The sequence below is a fragment of the Pyricularia pennisetigena genome (assembly GCF_004337985.1).
Source record: "Pyricularia pennisetigena strain Br36 chromosome 4 map unlocalized Pyricularia_pennisetigena_Br36_Scf_6, whole genome shotgun sequence".
NCBI lineage: Eukaryota > Fungi > Ascomycota > Sordariomycetes > Magnaporthales > Pyriculariaceae > Pyricularia > Pyricularia pennisetigena.
The window spans coordinates 1,370,927-1,398,467 of record NW_021940918.1 but is presented as its reverse complement, the minus strand read 5'-3'; the positions used below and the strand labels follow the sequence as shown (position 1 = coordinate 1,398,467).

At 51.8% G+C, this 27,541-nt stretch overlaps 7 protein-coding genes across 7 annotated transcripts; 4 read left to right on the top strand and 3 right to left on the bottom strand.

Annotated features, from left to right (window-relative positions):
• Positions 1–459: 459 nt before the first annotated feature.
• PpBr36_06017 (uncharacterized protein) lies at positions 460–2,754 on the top strand (the record flags this gene model as incomplete). Its single annotated transcript, XM_029893164.1, has 1 exon — positions 460–2,754. One exon carries the CDS (start codon positions 460–462, stop codon positions 2,752–2,754), a length of 2,295 nt encoding a protein of 764 aa, XP_029746490.1.
• A 388-nt stretch (positions 2,755–3,142) lies between these two features.
• Positions 3,143–4,670, bottom strand: PpBr36_06016 (uncharacterized protein; the record flags this gene model as incomplete). The annotated part of the gene is made up of 2 exons (XM_029893163.1): positions 3,143–4,415; positions 4,480–4,670. The coding sequence occupies 2 exons, from the start codon at positions 4,668–4,670 to the stop codon at positions 3,143–3,145; spliced, it is 1,464 nt and encodes a 487-aa protein (XP_029746492.1).
• A 1,324-nt stretch (positions 4,671–5,994) lies between these two features.
• PpBr36_06015 (uncharacterized protein) lies at positions 5,995–6,947 on the top strand (the record flags this gene model as incomplete). Its single annotated transcript, XM_029893162.1, has 3 exons — positions 5,995–6,070; positions 6,243–6,560; positions 6,757–6,947. The coding sequence occupies 3 exons, from the start codon at positions 5,995–5,997 to the stop codon at positions 6,945–6,947; spliced, it is 585 nt and encodes a 194-aa protein (XP_029746029.1).
• Positions 6,948–7,721: 774 nt separating this feature from the next.
• PpBr36_06014 (uncharacterized protein) lies at positions 7,722–10,073 on the bottom strand (the record flags this gene model as incomplete). Its single annotated transcript, XM_029893161.1, has 1 exon — positions 7,722–10,073. One exon carries the CDS (start codon positions 10,071–10,073, stop codon positions 7,722–7,724), a length of 2,352 nt encoding a protein of 783 aa, XP_029746493.1.
• Positions 10,074–13,650: 3,577 nt separating this feature from the next.
• PpBr36_06013 (uncharacterized protein) lies at positions 13,651–18,237 on the bottom strand (the record flags this gene model as incomplete). The annotated part of the gene is made up of 3 exons (XM_029893160.1): positions 13,651–14,860; positions 14,929–17,442; positions 17,534–18,237. 3 exons carry the CDS (start codon positions 18,235–18,237, stop codon positions 13,651–13,653), a joined length of 4,428 nt encoding a protein of 1,475 aa, XP_029746042.1.
• A 978-nt stretch (positions 18,238–19,215) lies between these two features.
• On the top strand, positions 19,216–21,755 carry PpBr36_06012 (uncharacterized protein; the record flags this gene model as incomplete). Its single annotated transcript, XM_029893159.1, has 7 exons — positions 19,216–19,376; positions 19,526–19,607; positions 19,682–19,831; positions 19,947–20,328; positions 20,401–20,813; positions 20,893–21,030; positions 21,099–21,755. 7 exons carry the CDS (start codon positions 19,216–19,218, stop codon positions 21,753–21,755), a joined length of 1,983 nt encoding a protein of 660 aa, XP_029746504.1.
• A 3,313-nt stretch (positions 21,756–25,068) lies between these two features.
• PpBr36_06011 (uncharacterized protein) lies at positions 25,069–26,689 on the top strand (the record flags this gene model as incomplete). Its single annotated transcript, XM_029893158.1, has 2 exons — positions 25,069–26,469; positions 26,558–26,689. The coding sequence occupies 2 exons, from the start codon at positions 25,069–25,071 to the stop codon at positions 26,687–26,689; spliced, it is 1,533 nt and encodes a 510-aa protein (XP_029746505.1).
• Between the last annotated feature and the right edge of the window lie 852 nt (positions 26,690–27,541).

Sequence of the window (27,541 nt, the reverse complement as noted above, 5' to 3'; positions counted from 1 at the left end):
GGAGCCTCCGTTTCCGGCAACGGTCTTCTTGAAAGCTTGGGGGGGGGGGCTTGCCACATAATCCCCACTCCGAGCTCGCCGCCATAATCGGAGCTTGGTGCATAGTATACCTAGCTCGCCTAGGTGTATAAACTTTGGAAGAACCCAGATTTTCATGATGTGTCACAGCAAAAAAAAAGTTGGTTTGGCTCAGGCTTTGAAGTGTCAGAATATATCCAAAAGCAGGGTGGAGCCTTGTGTTAAAGAGACAGAAAATTCAACCGATCAGACGCAATTGACCCCTCGTACCTATTTAACCCCCCGAGAACACCCACAAAGCGTGAGTTGGGTGGGTTGTGACAGCCGTTTGCAATTTTCAGTGACCCCAATCCACTGGCACTGGTATTAGTTCAGTTCACTCCCGCCTCGCACTGACATCTCCAACGTCAACCGCACACCAGACAAAAGAAGGGACGAAAGATGGCCACTACAGGCATTGTCGACAACTCACCTCATCATCCCGACCCCTCACCACCAGTTCCCACGGCGTCAAACCTGATTCTCATTGACAACTATGACTCATTCACCTGGAATGTCTACCAATACCTCGTACTTGAGGGTGCCAAGGTCACCGTCTACCGCAATGACCAGATCACGCTCGATGAGCTGATAGCTTTGAAACCCACCCAGCTGGTCATCAGCCCCGGACCCGGCCACCCAAGGACTGATTCAGGAATCAGTCGTGATGCCATCAAGCACTTTGCCGGCAAGATTCCCATCTTTGGCGTGTGTATGGGCCAGCAGTGCATCATCGATCTGTACGGGGGCGAGGTCAGCTTCGCCGGGGAGATCCTGCACGGCAAGACGTCTCCCCTGGTCCACGACGGTAAGGGGGTTTACGCCGGCCTGGCACAGGGTCTGCCCGTCACCAGGTACCACTCCCTGGCAGGTACCCATGTGAGCCTCCCCGAGGCCCTTGAGGTCACCTCGTGGATTGCCAAGGAGGACGGCAGCAAGGGCGTCATCATGGGCGTCCGGCACAAGGAGTACGCCATCGAGGGCGTACAGTTCCATCCCGAGAGCATCCTCTCCGCCGACGGCCGCGCCATGTTCCGCAACTTTGTCAGGCTCCAGCACGGCACCTGGGCGGAGAACTCGGAGATTCTGCAACAGGCCAAGGACGCCGCCGCTAGCTCCAAGGCCAAAGAGGCTGTCGCCTCCTCGGGCGGCAAGAAGCCTAACATTCTGCAAAAGATCTACGCCCGCCGCAGGGAGTTGGTGTCGGCCCAGAAGCAGCTCCCGTCGCAGAGAATGGCCGACCTCGAGGCTGCATATCGACTCAATGCCGCTCCCCCGCTGGTGCCCCTAATCGACCGCCTCCGCCAGTCCCCCTTCGAAGTGGCGCTTATGGCTGAGATTAAGCGTGCTTCGCCGTCCAAGGGCGATTTTGCACCGCACATCAATGCCCCGGCCCAGGCGCGCAAGTATGCCCTAGCAGGCGCCAGCGTCATCTCGGTTCTCACAGAACCAGACTGGTTCAAGGGGAGCATCGAGGACCTGAGAGCCATTAGACAGGTTCTTGCCGGCATGCCAAACAGGCCGGCAATACTCCGCAAGGAGTTCATCTTTGACGAGTATCAGATCCTCGAGGCGAGGTTGGCCGGAGCCGACACGGTGCTTCTGATTGTGAAAATGCTGGAAGTCGACGTACTCAAGCGCCTATACGACTACTCCTTGTCATTGGGAATGGAGCCGTTGGTCGAGGTTCAAAATGGCGATGAAATGTCCATCGCCGTGGAGCTTGGTGCAAAGGCCATTGGTGTGAACAACCGCAACCTAGAGAGTTTTGAGGTCGACCTGGGCACGACGAGCCGGCTGAGATCCATGGTACCAGAGTCCACCATCCTGTGTGCGCTCAGCGGCATCAACACGCACGATGATGTCATGGCCTACAAGAAGGATGGAGTCAACGCCGTGCTCGTCGGCGAATCCATCATGCGGGCTCCGGACGCCTCCGAGTTCATCCATCAGCTTTGCGCAGGCGTAGCCGCAGCACCCGCAGAGCCCCAGCCCGGGCCTTTGCTGGTCAAGATCTGCGGCACGAGAACGGCCGAGGCCGCGGCAGAGGCCGTCAAGGCGGGAGCCGATATGGTGGGAATGATACTGGTCCCCGGCACGAAGCGATGCGTCTCGGACGAGGCGGCCCTGGAGATATCAAAGGCGGTGCACGAGACGGCGCCGTCTTCGGCTGCCCCAAAATCACAACAGACGACCCCAAAGGATTTTTTCTCGCAAGGCAGAGAGTCGCTCAGGAGAAAAGGGCCGCTGCTGGTTGGAGTCTTCCAGAACCAGCCCCTCGACGAGATTCTGGAAAAACAGGCACGATATAAGCTGGATGTTGTCCAGCTCCATGGCAACGAGCCCGTGGAATGGGCAAGGCTGATACCCGTGCCCGTCGTGCGCAAGTTCAAGCCTGGGGAACCAGGGCTTGGGCTCCGTGGCTACCACGTACTGCCGCTGTTGGACTCTGGCTCCGGGTCCGGACAGCAACTGGATGCAGCGGCCGTCAAGGCCGAATTCGAGAAGGACGCGGATCTGCAGGTCGTCTTTGCGGGCGGGTTGGGGCCTGACAATGTAGAGCACGCCGTCTCGGCCTTGGGCGAGTTTGCCGGCCGGGTGGTGGGAGTGGATGTCAGCAGTGGAGTCGAGGAGGACGGCAAGCAAAGCTTGGCCAAGATACGGGCCTTTGTTGAGGCTGCTAGACGTATTAGATAAGCGTTTTTTTTTTTTTTTTTTTTTTTTTTTTTTTTCTAGATTCCCCAGAGTTGACACGCACAGAGTGCTACTGTGTCTCTCAAGAGAGGAAATGTATGCGCCATCTCTAGCATCTGACTCGCATTTCTATGGGAAAGCACTGGGTTTGGTCAATAGCCCCATTAAGGAAGGATACCAGAGTCAAGTTTGTACTTAGTATCTTTGATCCGGCGAATGATAAACACCAATAATAGAGTCCATAGCGCTTTGATTCATTGGAGTGTATCCTATGTCTATGAAGTCGTCGTAATCCATACCCGAGGAATTACAAAATAATATAATACAGGGTGCCCGAGCAAAATCCAGGCAAGCGTCAAACAATATTGGAGAAGAATCATGGAGCGCGATCCTATGATGCCTGGCGGCCTTCCACAGCCCGATTCCAGGCAGCCTCGAAGGATGCGGTGGGTGGGACGATGACGGCTGCGCTCCCAGCCATGACGTCGCCCTCGTCATCCCGCATCTCGTTCTGCCAGTTGCTAGAATACACAACGGCCGCAAAGCCTTCGAGCTCGCGCACCGTCTCCATGGCCTGTAGGTACTTGTTAGGCATGCCGTTGCCTACGGCATGCGCCTGACGCGTTAGGCACGAGAGCACCTTTGGTAGCTGCACCGTGGGCTTGGGGACCCCGCCCGAGCCGAAGACAGATTGGGCCAGCTCGCCCTCAATCAGGGTTGAGAATCCGGCGTCGAGTATCTTGGCGAGCACGTAGGAGAATGCAGGCGAGTCTATGATGTCCGACGTCTCATCCAGCAGGCGACGCAGCGGAGGCGGGACGACAGGCGACTGCGATTGGATGACAATCATGCTTCCTTCTGCGCCCGCGGCCGTCTCAGATTCGCCCAGGATGCCCGACTCTGCAAGCACAGAGTCCTCTTGATCTCGCGGTGGCAGTAGAAACGCTAGCCATTTGACATCGGCCTCAACCTCATCCCGAACCTGCTTAGTGAGCCTGCCGAACATGTCGAGGGAAAGCTCATCACGTGGGCTGAGATGACCAAACGCGCCCCGAACAGCAACCTCCACGCGATCCCTGAGCTCAGCCCAGCCTTTGTTGAGCAGCCACCAGCTAAAAGTCAGGTACCTCCGGTTCACGTCAAAGTCACTGCCATAGACGACATCCGGACTGTCGTCATCATTGTTCTCCAGTCCAATGGAGGCCTGGGCAGACCCCGTGGCCAGGGTTATGACACTTGATAAGTAGCTCCGGCGGCCGAGAAGGTTGAGCTGGATGCGCGTAAGCATGGTCAACAGAGCGAGGACGTAGAGGAGGGTAAAAGCCCTGGTGATGGAGCTTATGGCCAGGTCGTCCCACAGCTGGCGCTTGGTCTTGCGTGAGGCGTTCGCGGCGGCGGCCTCTGCAGGCTGTGGTTGAGGGTCAGATTCGGTAGCCGGCGTGCTATTTGCGGGACCAGAAGCAGAGACGCTGCGGCCATCATCTTCAGTGAGGGTGGTGTCGGCTATGCTCGGTGGTCCCGCTGGCCGTGCCTTCAACTGCTGGATCTCGTACGTGATCTTCTCTGTGTCCATAGCCTCGAGAATATTTTGGGTAGCGGTAGGTAACAAAGCCAACACGGTAAAGGTACAGTCTTCTTGGTTCTGCTCGAAGCGCCGTCGGAGACTGTACACACAAGAAAGAGTTGAGGTCGTGCGAATTAGTCTTCACCTTCATCTTTTTTCAGGACGGGAACAAGGGACTAAGGAGCGGTGGATCGAACTTTTCTTTGGCGATGCGGTCGCTACTCATCCGCTCCCGCGCGTCATTGATCTTGCCCATCACATATCGGGAAACGAGGTAGCCGGCGCCTATCACGCCAGCGCCGACAGCAATGGGAGTTCTGTTGCGACGAAGCCATCGCCGTGTTGCGGAGTACATTGCATGGGCTAGAAATTGTTTGGCATTAAGTGTCGTGTTGATTTGACGAGTGCTTGTTGATTTTAAATCGTTATTGTTTTCTTTCCACTTTTCTTTAGTGAATGTGTTCTTGCGTTCGACAACAAGCCTGGTAGTATAAGCGGGCGGAAATCAAAAAGCAAAGTAATGGGTATGTCGATGCAGGCAGTTGCTTTATTTCCAGCCGCGTGCAACTACGATGGGGTGACGACACGAGCCTCGGCCCAGAACACAAACCCCCGCGAAAAAAAAAAAGGTCTGGGGTTTAAAGTGTAGACTTAGCGCATCGGAGTTTGTCGCGGCTGCATTCGGTCGCGAGGCTTGGAAGGGCCCACGGTGATGGCACGTAAACGGTACATGCATCTTGCCGGCGGCACCTTGGTTAACTCTGCACGTGCTACCTGCTGTGCAATCAGAACAGGGCCAGATTATCAAGCTGTAACCTCCAGCTAGTAAGCAGCCGCACAACCACGATTCGTATCAGCTTTGTTGGCATTACTATTTGCGTTATTTGCACAATTACTCACGGTCTACCAATATCGTTCATTTTCTAATGATTGGGAGGCTTATATATTCCCAATGCTACTGCAAACAAAGTAAGATAACGTGCAAATAATCATCCAGCTGTACAATCCCAGGGCTTTACCTCTTTGTTGTGTACTTCATTGTACCCAGTGTAAGCATTTTGCTCTGTGAACTCTTGAGTGGGACTTGCTCACTGCTCGGCTAGAGGCAACAGCTCGATAATTTAGTCCAAACCGCCCACTCCACAATGCACGTCAGGGGGTGGCATCTGTCTTGTCTGCCCCGCCGTGGTGACAACATCACACTGATAACTGGATGCGATGATTGATTGATTGATTGCATGTGCAAGAAGGCTAACCTCTCCACCTCACCTCCCTTAAACCCGGAGAGATTTGAATATGCATCTTTCGTCTGTACGTACCTTACCTTTTATGCCAAATCCAAAAAAAGTCTGACAAGAGCAATCTTTTGAGGAGAGCAGACGACAATGGTGCCCTACCTATCAGAGGTAACCAGATGACGAGCCACTAGCCAGCTTAACGCTTGATCTTAGTCCGAACTACTGTTGCGCCGCATCATTGATCAGACGTACACTCCTGTCCCGCCGACTCAGACCAACAGACCTGCCCGCGTGCCCCGTTTAAAAAAAGATAACTTGAGATTCGCAACGCCTTGAAATAGTCTTTTATTTCCCCCCTTTTTTAATACTCTACCTTTTCCTGCCAAACGGCGACAGCAGACTCCGCGCCGGCCGCCGCGTCTCCAGATTTCATATCCCGCCATGGCGCAGAGCAACCCGCCCGAGTTCATCCTCGAGGCCTTTGCCGATCCCACCACAGTACAAGATGTAGTCCGCGGTTTGTAAATTCCTCCCGACCATGTCTGCATCGTTCCTGTGATTGTTGTTTGTTTATTTCCCGCCTCTCTTTTACTGCCTGGAACGCTACCCAAAAAAACTCAATATAAACAAGAACCCAAACTAAAGCGAGCGCGAACACCAAACCGGGTAACTCCCCACCCGCGAACAAGGTATCCTGCATACGATATTCTTCCATCGCTTCTTCCCGACCCTGACCCCGCAGACGCGCGACGTCCTGGACCTGACCCTGCCTCTGGTCGACGATGTCGAGCTCGAGACCATGATCGACCAGCGAGTCGCCGCCCTCGCCCGCCAGCTCGACAAGCAGCCCCACGGTGGCGGAGGCTCCTCGGGCAGGGGCCAGATCTCGGTCCAGTTCTTTGAGAAGAAGCGCCGCAAGACCTGGCTCGCCATGAGGGGCGAGGAGGAGGTCTGCTGGGAGTATTGGACCGTCAAGGTCACTGTGGCTGAGCCCAGGACTGAGAGTGGTAAGTTTCTTTTCTATCAAGAACAAAAAAAAAAGATGATAAACAAGAGAGAGAGAGAGAGAGACAAAAAAAAAATCCCCTGGGAAAGATGCAACCAAGGCACCATGTGCTTGGAAAAGAGAGGACCCGAATGATGGGCCCTTCAGAAGATATTATCCAAGAAGTTGCGTATCCTGATATCAGTTGACCAAAACAGAGCGCGCAAAGGTCCGCAAGGCTACCGAGGCTACCTTGCTGGCCAGCACTATGAAAATCATCACCTTTGTCAACACACACAAGGATCATATACCGCCTATAACCACCACCAACGCGAATCCCTTCCCATATCAGATTTCCGTGAATCAGCAAGAATCTAGTTGGACCGGAAGGATACAGGGAATATATTGATACGAGGAGGGTTGCCGCCTTATGGTATTATGGTGGCGGAACCAGTCCATCCAAAAAAGCATAAAAAATTTAAAAAAAAAAAAAAAAAAAAAAAACCTCAAATGATTGCGCCGAGGGAACAGCTCAACAGATAGCCACGGGTACATGGCAGCATCACGGAAACGAAGTAATAGGGTCACATTAGAGGGTTGCAATTCCCAAAATACCAAATGATTATGGTCCCAACAACGCCGCTATCAGATGATGTTCTCGCTTAAAAGGGATCAAAGACTAGCCATAGCTGCAACATGGCATCTGTCGTGCCTGTCCGGCTTGTGCTTTAGACCTGAAACCCATACCAAAGTGTGTGATCCAAACATACCCCCAATGACCCTCATTCATATCCATATCCTAGTCGCTCCTGACCGGCCCAAGAAGACATACATGTCGTTAATTCGTCCCATACAAAAAGAAAGAGACAGCTTCAGTATTAGCGAAAGAAACAAAAAATAAAAATAAAAATAAAAAAAATCAAATATGACTTAGGCTTGATGAAGCCCGCAAACGCCCGTGCGCCCATTCGTTTTTATGAATCACAAGGGAAACAAACCCCATCACGACCGCATTTGACAACCATCCGTCCAACTCCACAAAAAGAAAAAGAAAAAAAAGCTGAGGGAATCGTAGAGACTGCGCCTGGTACAAGGGATCGTCTTCTCCTCAGCCTTGGCTGGCTGGAGAGTCCGTTATCTTGTATGGCTCCTGTGAATCACGAGTAGATTCACAAATTGTCTCCTAAAATGTGCTAGTATGGCTTCGCCCCAGGCCAGGTTTGAAATTCGCCACGGCAAATGGCATAGTTCCCGGATCTGCCCCCATGTTATGACCAATCCGTTCGAAGCCCTTCATTATGTCAAGGTCGTGCGATTCGCTCGGTTCCTCGAGCAGCTCCGTTGAGCAAAAATCTTCGAAGACAACGCTCGGCACCGCATTTTCATCATTGACGTTGTCCAATGTGCTTAGTGCAGGAGTCACCTTGAGAGGAGATGCCGCAAGAATCTTGCTTGGGGATGATGGAAGGTCCTGCATCTTTTTGCCTGGCGACTTGAGCGCAAAATACTTCGCAGGTGACAGCTTGCTCTTAAGAAGGGGAGCTGGCGCGAGCGATAATTGTTGGTTCGAGTGCGTTACATCTCCGAGGACTGCAGTGGACTTGGGTCGTGGCAGTCCTTGCCTCTTTGCTGGTCGCTTGAGTGGTGATGAATCCATGATCGACCGCTTGCGCTTGATGGGAGATCCGTCCTCCGCAATCGAGTAGAGACCCCCTGGTGTTGCATCTTGAAGTATGTAAAAGTCACCGCCGTATCCAGTATTGAAGTCGTAGCTGTCGGTATACACCGACTCATCAATGTTGTCGTTGGACGGCGTTGCCCATCCGCAGTCACCGGCAAGGCCCATTACACGCTTTAAAGGCGACTCAATCATTCGAGCCACATCCCTACGATGTTGCTGAAGCGTGGTGTTGGGAGAGACTGACGGTGGCGCCATCTGTGGAGGCGGAGCCAGCTTATATGCGGGAGTCAGGGGTGGTAGCATCTGACCTTCACCAGCCAGTCTACGGACTGGTGAGGAAGACTGAGGTCCAAATGCTGTGTTGTTGCGGGAACGACCCTTGGTAGGGCTAGGATCAAAGGATGAACCACGCAGGCGCCTAATCTCATCCTCTGCCCGTCCGCCTTTCCGCTTGTTACGTGACCTGTCGAGCCGATCAGTCTCGGACATGAGGAGTGTTTGTTGTTGTGGTCGCAAGATGGATGAGTCCAGTGAGGAAATGTATCCGCTATCATCCATCGAAGGCCGCTGCCTCCGATGCGACTTCAGCGTCGCTGAGTCGCGCCGCATCATTGACGGCGGTGTATCGCCGCGTGGTTCAGAGTGCTTTGGTAGAGGTGGTGACGAGTTCATGTCGGCTGCATTGGGAGAGAAGGAACCCAAGTCCACGGTAGCTTCAACTTCGGTGGTCTTCTCCAGGGGCTCCTCAGTCGGGGGGATAGTTGCGTCCGAGGAAAGGTCTGGCTGTTGGGCAGTGTGAGATTGCGATGCCGTGGCTGTTGAAGTCTCTTTCGCAGCAGACTCCGAACATGTCTGCGGAGGTAGCTTCGGTTCTGACTTGGGAAACTGGGGTAGTATCTGGTTCTCCATTACGGTGCCGATGATTGTCATGCCTTCCGGCGTCGATATGGACTTGCGGCCTGGCTTCTCCTTCATGTACACATGTTCCATTCCCGGCATGATGGCCCAGTAACTGCCCTTTCCAGGATCATCCTTGGGCCGTTCGTGCTTGATGAAGTTTTTGTTCAAGCTCAGATTGTGACGAATACTGTTCTGCCAACCATTATCAGCGGCTTCGCGGTAGTGACGGTAGTTTGTCGTTATCCATTTGTAGATCTGGGCCAAGGTTAGTCGGCGGTGCGGAGAGCGCAGGATAGCCATTCCGATCAGCATGGCATAGCTGTGGCTAGGCTTGACACCATCGTCGACGATAGGCGGGAATGATTCTGGGGGCGGAAGTGGTTGGTTCTCCAGTTTGGCACGTTTTTGGGGGCGACTGTCTTTGATTGAAGGCGCGTCTAGGAGTCTTTTTCCGTTCGTGCTGGTTGGGTAGTATTGCTCGATCATCATGTTCTGCGTTGGGTTGTGCAAGAAGGGAACCCCAGCTATGTTTGCATCTTTTCCCGAAACCATTCCGAGCTGGGCTTGGCTGTATTGATGAGCTAGAGTCGCTTGTTTCTGAGGCACAAAGTCGCTTCCGTGGGACTGCATGTTTGGAGGCATGATATGCGGCGAGTTCACCATGACTGCATTCGGTGCATTTTTAAGTGGCGCCAAGGGAGCTGTCGGTCCTGAAGCCTTGAAAGGCGACTGTCCAGGGTTCGTCTGCGGAATGTTCGAAATGCCCGGGTAGGAGAAGTTGTAGTTGCCGTTGGGCTGTATGGATCGAGGAGGGTCGGGCGTGGATGATGGCATCGGGGCATGGCTGATTGTGGGCAGGCCACTGGGATCAATGAGATCCTGGTAAGAACCAAAGACGTCAACGTGTTGCGAATGTCCACCGCCGAAGTTGGCGTAGTGATTGTAGCCGCTCATCGTAAGGCGGCGTGGGTGGGTGGTCGCCGGTCTACACCGATTACTGGCCGGTCAGACCAGATTTGGCGACGCTCCGAGCGCCAAGGGTCGCGACTCTGTACTGTACAGACTTGAGGCGCGTCAATACGATTCTGTCATCCGGTCTTTTGAGCACCGATGCTGCAGGTAACTTAAATACTAGATGATGACGTGACACGGTCATCTTTTGGTGCAAGGGGAGCACGACTCACCTGTTGTCTGGTTCTTGGCCGCGGGGTCTCCAAAAAGGTAGTGAATTTCCAGTGAAGCTCGTCTCGTGGTGCTCGAAAAGATCCCATCTATGGGCGCGACGCCAAGTGTAGGTGAGATGGAACGGATTGCCTCGACGGACGAAATTTTTGCGAGGGCGGATTTCAATGGAGGAATAAAGCGATAAACGACCAAAAAAGATAGATAGTTTCGTCGACTAGTGATAAGATGAAAAGCAAAAATGGTGAACTGATAGAATGCAGTAAAGTAGTGGGAGCAGCAAAGGACGAGAGGGAGGGGAAATGAGGGCGGAGGTCAGGTAGGCCGAGAAAGGGAGAAAAGTAAGCCGCAGTGGTGTGCAACCTTGGCTGCGAATGACTGAGACTATAGAACACGGGCCAGGTGCGGCTTGTCCAGAAGAGGAACAGACTGTGTCTCTGACCTCGGATTGGTTGGCGGGAATTCCGAGGATCGCTGCGGTAGGATCGATGATACAAAAAAAAGGAGGAAAATAAGAATACTAAAAGATAGGAAGGAGGTAGATAGTTGAGGTAGCTTAGCTTTGGTCAGGTAGATCGCGACGTAGGTGAAAAAAAAAAGGTAAGTCAGTTTTGCAAGGCAAGGTATTATTAGGTAGTAGTCAAAATGCAAGGTAAGCAAATCAACTTTGGTGCCACTGCAAAAATAAAGTCGACAGTTGCGGATAGAGAAAGACAGCCTAGCTAGTAGCTTAGGTGCATGCCAGATAACCTGGGGCCAGTTTCTGAAACACCTCCTAATGATACGATAAACCAGACCGTGCAAAATGGCACAACCTCGTGCAAAGTTACATCAAGTCCCGAAGAAGTAAATATCCATGGATTGTCGGTATTTGTGGGAAAAGAGGAGAATTGGAAGGACGGGTGGAAGAATGAAAAAGTGTGGAAATGGGAAAATGCGATTTGACGGGTTTGACGGGTTTGACGGGCTTGACGGGATGATGATGGTAACGGTGGATCCTCCCTTTTCCCCTTCTATGGAGCGCCTTTCTATTAAACCATGCTTGAACATACAGGTTTTTTTTTTTTTTTTTGGTTTTTTTTTCTGTCTTTGCCCAAAGAACAAATGGTTCTGTCTAGTGTAGTGCCTCCTTCAGTCCATACTCCGTGCTTCTTCTTCACGCATGCCAATTCTTCCTGGCGATTGCCAGCACATAACCCCCGGGGGCCGTGCTCCGCCTGGACCCCCTGCTATCCCTTGTTACCTTCCTTGTTCGTGGGCCGGGCAAGTTGGTCTGCAAGGTTGATACCCATTAGTTACCTTGCCTTATAGTCCCGCGACTAGGCACTGCAGGTTGGGTCGCGAAACTCCATCCATCCAATCCAGCGAGGTTGGAACTGGAACTGGCATCAGGTTGTGAACCTGCCTGGCCAAGCCCAGCCATATCGCGGGCGCATACGGGAGGGGCTGTGCGGAAGTGACTTAAGTGGGCCTTTTTCTGTGGTAGGACCTCCCCCTTTAGGATGCTTCAACTGGACTGGACTTGCTTGTTTCCCCGACTCAAGTCTGCACCAAGAATTCTTGAGCATTCTCGGAGAAAAGAAAAAGAAAAAAAAAGAATAATAAAAAGCAACCCAGGATTGCCTAAGGATCAAGCGCTGTTCAAAAAAAAAAAAAAAAAAAAAAATCAATTTCAGTAGTTCTGCCGAGCCAGAAAAGGGTGGCGGCAGATGGTCTTTGTTTGGGCCGCCGTAGGCTTGGAACATAATGATTGGTGTTGAGGCATCGATTTTTGAGGGACGCGTCTAGTTCAGGCGCGTCGGACACGAAGGAGGGACGAATGAATGAGTGGTCCTGACAAGCCTGACTAGGTGCCGAGGGAGGAAGACGTCACGACTCACACAAGTCGAGGGCATCCCATTCCATTCTCCACTATTTCGCATATACCGGACAAGCCGTGATAGATTAATTGGGTGTAATTGCTCCACACTGACACGGTTCCCTGCTTCGCCTCCTGACAGCCTGCAGTATTCTCAACGTGTCTGCCCTAATTGCCTACTACCTAATCATACTAAGTCCAGCTGCATACATTGTCACAGACCTTCTCGCGGCCTGGCTCCGAAGGTTTACTACACTATATTGGCCAGCAGGAGCATTTCCCTGCTCTCATCTTATGACATTCTCGAAAGATAGTTTTTCAGTCGTTTGCCATTCCTCTTTGGCAGCATCCTTGAGGACAGAGTGGTCCTCGGCCCCCGCCATGTATAGACATGATCAAATTTCTCATGTCTTCGGGCCGCGGATTGAACGGTTTCAAGATCCGACGACAGCACGTCGTTTTTCAGCAAGCCTCCCGTAGCATGAACTGCACCTAAATTGCGATCTGTAACAAAATAAAGCAGAGTCGGGACGGCAGCTGTGGTAGAGGTGAGAGAGCGTAAGGCAAAGACAATCCCTGATCCACGCATTTTGATAAAGATTTGACGTAGGAAAAGAGTGTAAGTTTCCAGGTGTTGGAAACAAGCCAAAGGAAGTTAAGACTCAAAATTGTGGTTGGGTCACGAGAGAAGACGAGACAATTGCATTCAAGATATAAGAGCAGCACTTCATATTAAGTATCGATTTACCAGGCCGCATAACAAGATAACATTATAACAATATCTCAAGTACCTGTGTTTCTAAATTTCCAACAACTAGAGAGAGAGAGAGAGAGAGAGAGAGAGAGAGAGAGAGAGAGAGAGAGAGAGAGAGAGTGTGTGTGTGTGAGATAGGAGGAGGAAAAAAAAACCCCTACCCAAAAAAAAGAAAAAACGAGTTTGTCAGGTTTCAGAGCATGTTGAGGTTCAAATCACAAGCTATAATTGAGCAGTAACAGGGAGATACAGCGGAGATCTTGCTTTTGAAAATTTAAAATGAAAGGGCTTTTGTGTGATATTCTGGGAAACAAATCATCGGGACAAGCTCTCACTCTGACTCTGCACCAAGTGAAAATCTTGCAATTCATCCAGTCAGGGGCAATATATTGTATCCGCCAGTGCACATCGGTGATGCTGGACGGCTGCATGAACGCGGAGATGGACGTAGCATTCACGCGACCAAATGTACCCACTGCCGGCATGCTTGTGTGCATGTAAACCCCCAGATGGTCGTGGTCCACCAAGTGACCCAAACCTAAAGCCCCCCCGTCATAAATGTCTTGGTAAATTGTTCACGCTTAATACGCACAATAGCGTATGGTCCTGTGATTTGGGACAAAAGGCGTCGACGTTAAATGTATAAATGTTGTTAACACGTATGGCTAATAAAATACTACCATGGTTATCGGCTATGCCAGACCGCCTTTCTCAGAGGCCAACAAATCAACCCATGCTCAGTCCAAAACCCGGCCGGCAACTGCGGCACCACTCTTGTCCTTGGTCGTTGTTTTTCTAAGTGCTCTTCCAGCCTGGATTTCACCCAAGAACCCTGCTGGCCTACCTCCTGCGGGAGCTGCAGCGGGTGCATTTGAGGAGCTCGCAGCTGGCGGTGGAGGCGGCGGTGGAGGCGGGGCACTGGGTGCCCCTGCAGGAGGCATCGGTGGAGGAGGTGGCGGTGCGCTGGGGGCTCCCGCGGGAGGCATTGGTGGGGGAGGTGGCGGTGCGCCGGGTGCTCCCATAGACGGCATCGGTGGAGGCGGCGGCGGCGGTGCTGGGGGTGTCGATGTAATCTCAGGGGCCGGCGACGGTGTTGAAGGCACTGGAGGCGCCGCCGCAGCCGGTACCGGCGGCGGCCCAGGTGGTGGGGGTGGAGGAGATGCCACCATTGGGGGTGATGCGACTGCTGTCGGAGAAGACACTGACTTGTTATCTGCAGCAGACAGAGGACGAGGAGGACCCATTGTGCCAAATAGGATGGACGCAAGCTGTGCAGCGCTGGTTCCACCTGGTCTGTCATCGTCCGAGTCATCTTCATCATCGTCCTTGTCAGATCCCCAGCCATCGTCCGTGTCCGCTCGCTTCCGTGATATCGGCGCCGAGGTCGTCGCTTGCGGGGCCGTCATGCGGTGGAACGGGTTGGTTGACGCCTCAGGGGCAGCCGGAGCCGGAGCCGGAGCCGGAGGAGGAGCCGAGACTTCCTGATGAGGCACCTGAGGTGCTGTAGCTTGAGGAGACGCGGACGTGACTCCCTCAGAAGGCTGTGAGAGCATTCTAAAGTATGGGTTGCGGCTTTCCGTCTTGGGTTCTGCGACCTGTGGAGGAGGCGACGGCTTACGCTCCAGCTCCTGGCTTCCAACGGTTGGTGTCGATGCTTGAGGGGTGATTTGTGCTGGTTCGTCATCATCCGAAGATGAGTCCTCATTCATCGCTTCCAGTTGTCTTTGGAGCTCTTCCTCCCGCCGTTTGGCGGCCTCGATTTCCTGTCGCCTCGCGGCCAACTTAGCTTCTTTTTCCCTGGCCTCAGCAAGAGCTGCCTTCTTCTTGCGCTTCTCTTCCTCCTTCTTGAGTTTGCCCTGGCGAACCTGTTCCTCGAGTGCCCTGAGGCGCGCCTCAGCGGCGCTGTTCTCCCTAGCCAACTCATCCTCCTCAGCCTTGGCCTTGGCCCTGCATTTGTTGTTAGTCTTGTGAGGTACTCCGGTGATAAAATAAAGCCAAGGTTAAATGACACTTACTCCAACTCGCGCATCTGACGTTGTTGTTCTTCCTCTTCTTGTACCAGCCTTTCTTCCTCGGCCTTCTTAGCAGCATTTTCCCGATCAGCCGCTGCCTTTCGGCTTGGAGGAGGCGGCGGCGGTTTGGCCTCGGTCTTTTGCGCGGGGGCTGCTGGCTGGGGCGGTCCTTGCTCCTCCGCAAGCCTTGCTTGTCTCTCTGCTTCGCGGCGAGCATCCTCTTCCTCAGCCTGTCGAAGTTTGGCCGCGCGCTCGGCTCGTTCGCGCTCCATACGTTGCGCTGGCGTTTCCCCGCCCTTGACAGGGGCCTTGATGCCAAGAGCTGCTAGCCTTTCGGCCATGCGCTGCTCGGCTTGCTGCTTGATAAAAGCTGCCCTTTCTTCTGGGGTCTTGTAAGATGAATATGAGCCTCCAGCCGAGGAAGCAGACATTGGTGTGCCGGTCCGAGCAGTCGGGGCAGATGGACTTTCGTGTCTAGGAGCAGAAGCGGATTCGGACCGCGGTGAGTCGTTGGCAGGTCCGGGGCGCTCTGCACGACGATCTTGGGCTCTAACTCGCTTCGATCGGCTAGATCGCTGCAAATCGAATATAAAGTCGCGAACCTCATCCTCGACCCCGAGAGCATCTTCCCATCTACGTCGTTCGTGCTCGTTATCTGCAGTGGGGCCACCGGCTTGAAGGCTATCCTCGATGCTTCGGGCAAACTCTTGGACACTTTCCTCCACGTCTCTAACCATACGCTCGTTGTTCTCCTTCTCTGTTCTTGCCTGAATGCTCTCCTCTTCCAGGCGCTTGGGGGCATCCGTATCCTCACTGCTTACGTCGATTTTCTTTCCAGTCAAAGCCGCTGTGCGTTGCTGCATCATTGCCTTGGCTCTAGCCTTGAGTCTATCAGATTCTGTGACAGCGCCTCCGGGGCCAGTGCCAACAATTGCTGGTGCGCTTGACGGATGGGCTTTGGCGTCCTTGAGCCTGAACAGTTCGAGCCTCGCCTCGAAAATAGCCTTCTCGGTCTTCCTTACCTGTGATGCAAGGTCTGGAATTGAATCTTTCAGGTTCTGCAGCTGTCGCTTCAGAGCACGTCTCTCTGCATCGGAATCGCCGCTCAGGAGAGGTGCATCAGGGTGTGAGTCAATGTCATCCTGGATTCTTCTAATGCGCCGGTAAAGATCCTCGGCCTCCTTGCGGTCTCTACGATCAAGCACATCATCCTCTTCAAATGACTTCTCGTCTTTGAAGTCCATGGCGTCAAGCAGGACCTGTTTTTCCTTGATCTTCTTCCTCAGCTGCTCAATGCTCAAATCCTCGCTTGAGGCTACCGAAGAAGGAGAGTCGGGTCGTGGCGATCCGTTTCCGATCCTGCGACGGGCGCTGGACTTGTACCCAACAGCATCATCGTCGTTCTTAAAAACCGTAGCATCTTTGCGCGAGCCACTTGGAACACCACCTTGGCCCCGGAACGAGTGAGTCTTCAGGTAGCTAACCCCTGTCTTTTGAGGCAAGAGTGCGGCCCCTGAGTTCTTGCGGAAATCAGACTCTTGGTTTAGCATGTTCTTCATAGTCCCAATGGCCTCGTTGAAGTTGCGCGTGGACGGCGGCACAAGCTCCGGAGGCAAGCTGTTAGGCAGAGGGTAGCCGTTCAGCTTTCGGTAAATCAAATGCATTGCAACCGCAAACTCGTCCAAATTAAGACGTCCTTTGTTTCCGTGGTCTGCCAAAGTCCAGACTCGTTCAAGATCGGGCTTTTCAAGTCCACTCTGCCCAAAGATCTCGATGGCTTGGCTACCGGCAATGTAGCCCTTGTTCATGCCATCCCAAGCCTTGAACAAGGCGTCATATCGGGTTTTCTCATCTTTGGTTATTGCCCACGGGATAACAGCGTTACCCTGGAGGCCGGCAGTTGTGAAGCTCCCTTGCTCCCGTCCTTGCTGAGGCATCATGCGGGCGTGCAGGGCGTCAATATTAGGTAGACCAGTCGAAGGGGTGTTGACCAGGCCCCATTGCCCAGGTCGTCCGGTTGGTTGTGCATTGAGAGGCGCCGCCATGCCTCCCATTCCACCAGGTCCAAGCCCGGTCGGCATTGGAGGCATGGGCGGTCGAGGGCCGGTGTAACCAGTGGGTTGCGGGTTTTGCATACCAGGATAACCTGTTTGCTGTGGCTGTAAACCCCCGTTCGCCTGTGCCATGAAACCTTGCTGGGCCCCAGGGAATCCAGTCATTTGTGCCTGAAGCAATTGGGAATTCGATGGCTGAGGCTGCGGGTGCTGTATGGTAGGGGGTGTTGCCGTGCTTTGTCGAACGGTGAAGTCAGGAGCGTTGGTAGCCGAGCTGACATTGGCATTGTCTTCGGCGATGCTAAAGTTGATGATGTCCACCATGCTGGACACCTCGTTCTTTATGTTCTCAGGGAGCGATGAGGGTAGAGACTTGCCATTCATCTTGAGATTACATAGATACATGGCCAGGGCGAACTCGGGGAAGTGAAGCTGCCCGGAGCGGGTCGTGTCTGCCAAAGTCCTGTTGGTCGCAGGGCGGGCCACGTTAGCTACACGTTATCCTGGACCAATCAATCCCCGATGGAGAGTAAAAACGAATAGGCAGCACTCACCAGATCTGGGATAAGTATTCTCCAGCAAGGCGAGACCTCATCAAGATGTCTCGTGCCTTTTCACCAGACATGGTTGTCTGTCCATCACCAACCGCAGATTTGAACAAAGTCTCAAATTTGGCTTGGTCTTGGGCGGTAATGAAGGATAATCTGATGTTGGGGATCTTGGTCCCCTTACTAGCTTGTGCTGGCTTGGGTGCAGAGTGCCCGCCGGTCTGGAAAGAGGCAGCCATTTGACTGAAGCCGGTAGGCTGGGGCTTCATCGGTGCTGCGGGTGCTGATGGCGCTTGCAAACCCGAGGAAATCGGCGGTTGAGAACTTAAGAATGAAGCCGACTGTTGAGGCTGGGCCGGAGGCTGCTGCTGCTGCTGCTGCTGCTGCTGGAACTGTTGCTGGAACTGCTGTGGAATCGCTGGCATTGGAGGCGCGCTGCCTTGCATACCCTGCTGCTGGCCAGGGAATCCAGTGTACTGAGGCTGTATCTGGCCCGTTTGCATCGGCTGCTGCATGGCTGGATATCCGGTATACTGCTGCTGGAGCGGCGCTTGGGAAAAGCCAGTTGGCTGAGCGGCAAAAGGGCTTTGTTGAGGCTGCTGCTGCTGCTGCTGCTGGCCAGGGCCAGCATTGAAAGAGCTTCCATACTGTTGTGGACCCGGGCGCATGCTATTGCCGCCTCCGAGAAAGGAGTTGGAGTTGGAATACATGATGTCGTCGTTGGGCAGTGACGGGAGATACCTCGCAAGTCTGTCTGTAGCTTCACCTGCCAGGCTGGCTGGGGGTGCTGGAAGGCCTCGCGCTGATCAAAATGTTTTTCAACAATTATCAAATGAATGCTACTATATGCAGTTTCAATGGATGGAGAAATGATAGCGGCGAATGCAAGACGTCTCGCTCGCTCGCTCGCTGCGAAATGATGAACAGCTCAGTGTTACAATCGGTTGTAGGATAATAGAGTAATAATTAGTTGGGTGCTGTTTTCTGTAGCAGCATGGGGAGGGAGCGAAGCTCGGATCCACTGCTCTTCCTCGGCAACTTGACCCACACCCACGTAATCAGGAATATGTGACGAATTAAGCCTGATTGCGCATTGAGTGAGAGACGAAAACAAACCCATGCATAGCCCTCCAGCTTAACCATTGTTTAGTAGAACAGGAGGTTTCCTTTTCCATGCTACGTACTGTTTCAATGCTCTGTATGTCTTCAGTAATACCATAAGCTCCCAGTATTTTCTCGAACTGATGCAGAATTGACGATGATCAAAATCAAAAGCTGACTGCGTCTCTATGGTTAGGTGGGGTCCCAGCACCGCACCAGAGGGTCAGGCATACGTACTACACTGCTGGGATGTGAGCACCTCAGCGCAAGCGCGGCTTTCCGTTGGTGCGCCGGCATGGAGAGGCGCTTTTTGCAGCCTGCCTCTGTAAGCTGGTCAGATCAGTCCAATTGGACTTGCCTCACAACTGTGCTATAACTAAAGAAACAAGTGTCTTATCGTTCATATAATTTACTCGATTCACTTTTGCTTCTGTTTCCCAACTCTTTTTTTTTTTTTTTTGAGGTGTTTGCAAATATACGCAACGCACCCTCTCCACTGTCCCCAACGCCCGCCTAAGGAATCCCACGCCGGGTGACGACCATAGGTACCCTGTCACCCCTTCGCGGGGTTAGCCATTGGTGACAAAATGGAAACGCCTCTCACGCCGCCACCACAGGCACACAGGAGCAGCTGTTCGTCTCCTGCCCTAGTCCCTCCGCCGTCGCCTGGCATTCATATCGATTTGGCTACCGGCGAGGCAACAGGCAAAGAACCATGCGACACCCGTCCGGCATTTCCTGCCAATTTGTATGTGTCCAAAAGGGTTCTCGTTCTGGGCATAGCTTGGAAATATAGAAACCCAAGAGCTTGGGAATTTATCAGCTTGAACAGAGCCCGATCAATGTCCAGTCGTTCTAACCGTCCGCTCGAAATTTTTGAGTGTCCATCTCATTTAGGTCAGCTCCTGCCGTACCAACGACGTACCAAAGTCCAATTCGACAGCACAGGAGAACGCCGTCGCAGCATCGTGAGGTCAAGGTTAGTGCTATTCTGGCTACCAATCGACCCCTTTCTCCGCAACTAGTGGTCAAGTCATTTAATACATCATATAGGAAACTCTCAATGCGCGATCGGAGTATACCAACGATGACGAAGATGGCCGGTCACACCAGAAAGTCAACCAGTACACAATTAAGGAGGAGATTGGGAGAGGCTCCTATGGCGCCGTCCATCTGGCCACCGACCAGTATGGCAATGAATATGTATGACAGTCCAAGTTTCCCACTGGGCAACAGCGATATCTGGAAGATTATCTGGTGTCTAACTGATTTCACCTTTTTTTTTTTTCTTCTTTTTTTTTGTCTTTACAACCTACAGGCCGTAAAGGAGTTTTCTAAAGCTCGGTTGAGGAAACGCGCGCAGTCAAACATACTTAAAGGCCCGCGAGAGCCTGGACAGTTTCCTCGGGGGTTCCAATCGGCGATTGGGTCGCGATTGAACGAGCATCGAACTGCTGAAGCCAAGGATGCGCTGTACTTGATCCGGGAAGAAATCGCCATCATGAAGAAGCTCAACCATCCAAACCTGGTCCAGTTGATCGAGGTGCTCGACGACCCAGAGGAAGACTCACTCTGGATGGTGCTGGAGATGTGCAAAAAGGGCGTTATCATGAAGGTGGGACTCGATCAAGCCGCAGAGCCTTATGGCGAAGAACAATGCAGACACTGGTTTCGCGACCTAATATTGGGCATTGAGTACTGTAAGTTGGATATAAGTCACCACGAGCCCTGGGAAATTCTCTTTCACTGTTGCTAAAAAGAATTGGTCATAGTACACGCGCAAGGTATTGTGCATAGAGACATAAAGCCAGATAACTTGCTTCTTACAGAGGATGACGTACTGAAGGTCGTTGATTTTGGGGTTTCCGAGATGTTTGAGAAGCCCAATGAGATGCAAACAGCCAAATCAGCTGGCTCACCAGCTTTTCTCCCACCAGAACTCTGTGTTGCAAGGCATGGGAATGTGTCTGGCACAGCCGCCGATATATGGTCAATGGGTGCCTCCTTGTACTGTATGCGGTACGGCAGGATACCATTTGATCGCTCGACGCCGCTTGAAATCTACGAAGCAATCAAGACGGAGCCACTGAAACTTCCAGCCGACGAGAACCCAGACTTTGTTGATCTTTTGAGCAGGATCATGCAAAAAGATCCTGCCCAGCGTATCAGAATGGAGGATTTGAGGGTAAGTTGTGTAGCTCCCGCATCTGGGGACGGAAACATGGTTGAAAATGAAGAATCAAACTGACTGTATTGCACAACAGGAGCATCCATGGGTTACCAAGAAAGGAACAGATCTACTCTTGAGTAAAGAGGATAACTGCTCCGTGATTTTGGAGCCGCCGAACGGTCTTGAAGTTAACCACGCATTTACGAGGAGAATGAGCCATTTGCTCTGTGTAGTAAGTGCTTCAGAGGATCAAGCGATTTCTGTGCAGCATGGCCCTGACAAAATCACGCCAATATCCAGATGAAAGCAATTTCGAGGTTCAAAAGTCTGCTGTACTCTAGGAGTGTGCCAGGAACTCCTCGCAGGCCACTGGAAACTAGGACCAGAGAGGCTGAAAACGCAGCTGAGGGGAAGCCGAAATTGTCGCTGTCACCTAGCCTCAACGATTTGGTTAGCACAACGGAAGCCTCGCCAAACCTAGAACAGGCTGCTGCTCTTGTGGCGGAACGCCACAAATTCTTTCACGCCGGTCGAGCGTTGGCCGGTACGGCAAAGGGACAGGCTCATGATCCTACTGATGTGGAACCCCTATTCCTTGGCATCGGCACCGGCGGCCGCGATGACTTTGCCGGGAATGATCCGCCCGCCGAAGAGGTATCGGAATCGCCTATCGCAGTCGACTTCAATGTTTACGACAATGCTTATAAAAGCGAAGTCGACCGCATCAAGCAGGAGACCAGCGAACATCCGCCCACGATGTTTCTGACCCAACTTGTTGACCAAAGGGAGTTATTTCGCAACGACAACAATATCGTCTCCACAGCTGAGAATAGCTTGGACAGCAACGTTCAAGGCCAAGGTTCCGGCGATCTTGGCAGTTCTAGTGAGGGCAAGTTTTCAGACCTGGTGATAGAGGACGCTAAGCAGGTTCCAAGGTTACCGGACAGAGAGGAGTAACACAAACACGGCTCGTAGTTTCAAGGCGCCCAGAAAGCTACCGTGCTAAATAGCTTACGTCCACCTACGCCTGAGGCACGGTACCTCCCTCTGCCGTTGCAGCGACAGCAACGTACATTTTTATTCACGCCAAGATAGGCAAAATAAAAGACAGCCACCGCATCAATTGTAACCACTTGAAAGTTCGGCTCGGCCAAGCTCGGCATTGCCCCTCTTATGTTGGTACAGCGTTTCCAGTGCCATTGCATGATGAATAATCTTTCCGATCCAATTGCGGGCTTGGGAAATATGCATGGGCAAGACATGGAAGATCAGAGACATTTTCCGATAAAACTAAAAAATATCATATGTATCTCATGGAATAGAAAGAAAAGTGGTAGTCTTAGGACTTGGCGAGAGGCTTGTTTGTGGGATATGACGTTTGTTATTTGTGACAAGAGCAAATGTGCTTTCATCATCGCTTGGGAAAACCACTTATGATCAACAGTCCCGTTGCATCCGTTGAGGGTTGGCTTGCAGCTGGGAGCAGTCTTTGGTTGCAATTGTGAAGCAAAACATTTATAATGTAGTATATGTGGGCATGTCGTGTAACTTGTCTAACCCGACGAAATTTAATATCATCCCAGCGCTGTTGGAACCGTCCGTTGGGTGCGAGGAGCGCACGTGTAGAGCACATTGGCTCATTTTCGACCTGAGCAAGCCTGGCCAGTTGGTAACAAGCAAAAGTCGGGGTCTACTGGTCAATAACCGGCTTTGAGAGTTTTGAACAAATGGGCACAAAAAAAATGCCTCATATTACAAGAGAAAGAAGTGCTGGCGCAAGGTGGGAAAGCGTCTCTGGTTGCGGGGAATTGGGATCCATTTCTAAAAGTCGTCAAACTCCACGGACATGGGCGGCCTCCGGCTTTTTAATGCAGCATAGAAACAACTCCTGGGGTAAGGTGAGTTTACGGACAGGTCTAATCGCGTTTCTATCCGGCAGGATCTTTTGTTTTTCGTCCCTTTTTTTTTATCTTTTAATTTTTTCTTTTCTAACAATTCCTGCTGCCCTCGTCCCTCCCAAACAATCCCTGTTCCACAGAGACCAACTCGGGAGTAAGATACGCACCTAGGTAAGTTACCTTAACTACCTAAGCTAGGTAGGTAGTGGTAAGCTTGGTCAAATGTAGGAACTTTAGTCAGCAAGCCACAATCTTGGTTTTTGTCGCAGATGCAATGCTTTTTAAGTCAATCTTACAGGCCATGATGACGTTGAAGGGCTCGCACACACACAACCAGATTAGACTCTTGGTCTGGGGATCCATTGAGGCTGGCGAGGGTTCATGTTTGTTTGAAGTAACGACCGACTCATACTCCTTACTACCCTTCCCCCTTCAATATCGACCTCATATTTACTGGCCACTCCCTACCTTGAGTCCTCTTCTTCACTTGCTTGCCAACCAAAGTGTAGAATGAGGTAGTAGGCTAAGCTACAATGAGAGATGTATTGGACTGCCTGTGAGGACTGATTATGGGGACGATCTTATTACCTACTATTTTCATACCGTCGGTACCTTCAAGGGTAAGGTAGGTACACTAACTAGCGCCGCCAGCATCTTTCTCTCTTTTTTTTCTCTAGCCCGCCAGACAGGCCGGCCAGGCCAGCTCCTGTTCTAACGACCTGCCCTACGGAACTTGACGCGTAACCTAGCCCACCATGCCAAGCAAGCACATGTCCACCCGCTCTTCTCATTTTGATGGCAAAGTCGGAAAATGTGATCGCACACCTATGCAAGTTCTGTTTGAGAAAAGTCACTAGGTGCGATATGAACCATATGCCCAGTTGAATCTCGTGCTAGTGCCTTGTGGAGCGCACAAGCGAACGAGAGGATCTCTGGGTCCCCCTAAGAAAGGCGGTAATTTACGACTACACCCGACAATGATGTATTTGATTTTACGTTGCATTCGAATTTCTATCCGTAATTTTTTTTTTTTTTTTTTTTTTTTTTGTGCCACTGCCGAGGCTACGCAGCTTATTGTTGTTGGAAGAAATAGCGAGTTCCGGGTTTTCTTTCTCTGTCTTGGTGTATGTGTTTATTTTTGTTCTTTTGTTCTTTATCGCGTCTCTTGACCCTACTCATTTCTCTTCATGCGCCTTTTGCCTTCTTTCAGTTACATACCGCCTCCATTGACCGATCATCCCGGGGGCCGCGCGATCGTAGAATTAAAATATCAGAATAGGCATAAAGTCCGTAGAAATAGTGACTAAGTTCATTACATAACATGCTTCGTACATAAGGAAACAAATGTGACAAGCGAAAGGATTAATAAAGAAAGAGAAACAAATGGTTGGTGGCTCTGTTCCATGAACCGGGATTTAATCGAGGGGTTCGGGGTCTTGTTGCGGTGACGCCAGCGGTGACTCCAGGGAGCCTCCCACCCTTAAAAGTCGGAATCCCCTTTAGCACCTCAGGAATTAGCACTTATTACCGCAGCACCATAAAAAATAAAAAAATAAAAAAAAATACGACTCGCACACAGACCTGGACCAAGCCTGAGAAGAGCTCCCGCCTCTCTCCTCTGGTCCGGCAGGTGGCCCGAGTCTTAAATGTCTCGCCCCAGAGCCACCACCTGCTATTGTGTCGCACCAAAGGGTTAAAGATTGTGTTTTTCAACTAATTCCTTGTTTGCCCTGCAAATATAGGTGTTTTTATGCAGCGCTTTAGATACAAAACATAAAGAGAAAAAAGAGATACGAAAAAAAAGAGAGGACAAGACTTGAACAAAGACGGTGTTGTTTTTCTTTTCTTTCTTTCCTTCTTTCTTTTTTTTTTTTTACTTTTTTTTTGCCCCGTTTCTCCCTCATCCCGCCGATTCAACGAAGAGTCGCGCGAGTCTTTGCAGCCACCCTCGATTCGCTCTCAAGCCAAGGTTAGGCCAGACCGCACGCACATCAGTCAATTTACTTTACTCAGTTACGCTGCACACTACGTTTGCGACTGTACCGCACACCACCCCGCCGCCACTACCTAAAAAACTCCCGCCGACAACCCGATTCAACGACTTCCTGGCTATTGAGATTGCAACTGCCCTATTAATAATTACAACAAACCTACCAACAGGGTTGCCTCTTGTGTCCCTTTTTTTGGTTTCTTTCTTTTATTTTCCCCTCTTAGTTCTTTTTGATTTTTTTTCTCCTCATTTTTCCTTGGTCTTTTTATCTTTTTTTTATTTTTTTATCTTTTTTCTTTCTTTCCACTATTACAATCCCAACTTTGCTACTATTATTTTTCTTCTTCTGGTCAGACCCCTACCAACTCCCTGCTCGCCCGCCATGGGGAGCACGTCGGAAGCGAGGACGTCATCTTCCGCCGGCGCATCGCAACCCTCGTCCATAAGATCAGTCGACGTTTCCGTCTCGGCAAAATCCTCACCAACCTTGGTGCCTCAAAATGGACAACAGAACGGCATCCCGTCTTCGGCTGAACAGGTTTTAAAGCCGGTCGAGAAGACTTCGGTCAAGGAGCGCCTCACTCGCATGTTTTCGACCAAGGACACGCAGCGGTCGTCGAACCTTGCTCCTCCCTCGGGCGATAGATCCGCCCCTGTCAGCCCCGGTCTCGCTCCCCCCGTACGGAATCAACCTCCAAGTCGCAAGGGTTCCACCACCGACAAGGCCTCCGAAAAGACAGCCGCCGCCAGCGCCGCGAAAGCCGCCAAGTCGAGCAACGGTAACGCACAACAGCAGCAGCGCTTTCTCGTGAACCCCGATGTACAGGGCGGCCATGAGCACCATCTCAAGAGCAGTAGGCGCCAGGAGAAGCTGTCGGACATGTTCCGCAGCATGCTGGGCGGCGGAAAGCGCGCCGAGCAGCAAGACCACGATCTCTCGCTCGTTTCCGGATGGGTAGACACCCTTAAGCAAGAGAAGGACAAGGACAAGGACGGTGGCCAGGCTGGCGAGAAGCGCGGGGGTCCGAACGCATCTGTGACCTTGGTGGAGAAGTATGGCAAGTGTCAGGAGGTGGTGGGCCGCGGAGCGTTTGGAATCGTGAGGATATCCCACAAGAAAATGGACAACGGCGCCGGCGAGAGGTTATTTGCCGTCAAGGAGTTTCGCCGCCGGCCGGAGGAGAACGAAAAGAAATACAGCAAACGATTGACGGCCGAGTTTTGCATCTCGTCCAGCCTGCGCCACCCGAACGTCATTCACACGTTGGACCTGCTGCAGGATGCCAAAGGGGACTACTGTGAAGTCATGGAGTTTTGCCCCGGCGGCGATCTGTACACGCTCGTGCTTGCGGCCGGGAAGCTTGAGGTACAGGAGGCAGACTGCTTCTTCAAGCAAATGATGCGTGGCGTGGAGTACATGCACGAAATGGGCGTGGCACACCGTGATCTGAAGCCCGAGAATTTGCTTCTGACGACCCACGGCGCCCTCAAGATTACGGATTTTGGCAACGGCGAATGTTTCCGCATGGCCTGGGAGAACGATGCGCATATGGTTTCGGGTCTATGCGGCTCCGGGCCATATATTGCTCCAGAGGAGTACACTAGCAAGGAGTTCGACGCCAGAGCCGTTGACGTGTGGGCCTGTGGTGTCATCTATATGGCCATGAGGACTGGCCGCCACCTCTGGCGAATCGCCAAGAAGGACGAGGATGAGTTTTACGCCCGTTACCTCGAGGGACGTCGAGATGAGGAGGGCTATGGGCCAATAGAGTCATTACACAGGGTCAGTCTTGGGTCTACAACGATAACAATTCCTCCTTGGCGATACCATCCGTGGCCGAGTTGAAGCTGATTTATTATACATCATCCAGGCTCGCTGCAGAAACGTTATATATTCCATATTAGACCCCAATCCGTCACGGCGCATCACAGCTTCGCAGGTCCTCAAATCAGAATGGGGCCGCGAGATTAAGCTATGCAAGGCCGGCGAGGAAGGCCTGTAACGATCACATTTTACACATGTCCAAGACCCACGCCCACAACCCTTCTTTTTCGCGAGAATCTATTTGATAGTATACTGCTCCCTTAATGGTACTATTAGTTTAGATTTCTGGAAAAGACATGTATTGTGCTGTGTCGGGAAAAGCCGCAATTCCAAAACGGGAGGAGCCCTAAAGCAAACTCGTGCTAGCTTGAGGGCTTTTTTTTTTTCCCTCGCGCACCGACTTTGTGTGACAGGGACTCCAGGGTTGGGACTTGATGAGGCCATTTCTTGTACCTTGAATTGTTCCCTTATGGGTCGCGGGCAAAATGCTTTCAAGGGCGTCAATGTCTTTACTTGGTTTGGGGCAGACCACTATCCAAACTCTTGGAGAGTTGGCTGGATTGTGTAAGGCTTCTTCTCTGGGCTGGAAACCATCTATCTAAGACGATGGTAGCCTTTTTTGGGGGGTTGAAGGGACTCTTTTTCAAGGGTATATGAAAACGGCAGCGAGGCAGGAACTGATTTCTTCCCATCGAATGTTATCAAAGCACTGGCGTTGTGGGAGTCTTTTGTATTCTTTTTCTTTCTTATACACTTTTTTTGAGTTTCCGTATCCTTTTTTTTTTCTGCTCTTGGTTCAAAATCAGCGTACATCTTAGATGTCCTCTCATCTGTTTTTTTTTTCTTCCATCAATGCAACAGAGCGTACATCAATCAATCCCAATGTTTGAGCCACGCAAGTGTAAAGTGTCAAACTGTTACTCCGCCACTTGCTTCAGATGCAGCCATTTGATGTAGAAGCCCACAAGCAAGATCCAACATGCGGGCGGTCCGGTCCCATCCATGCAATGTCATGCATATGCGTCGCGCC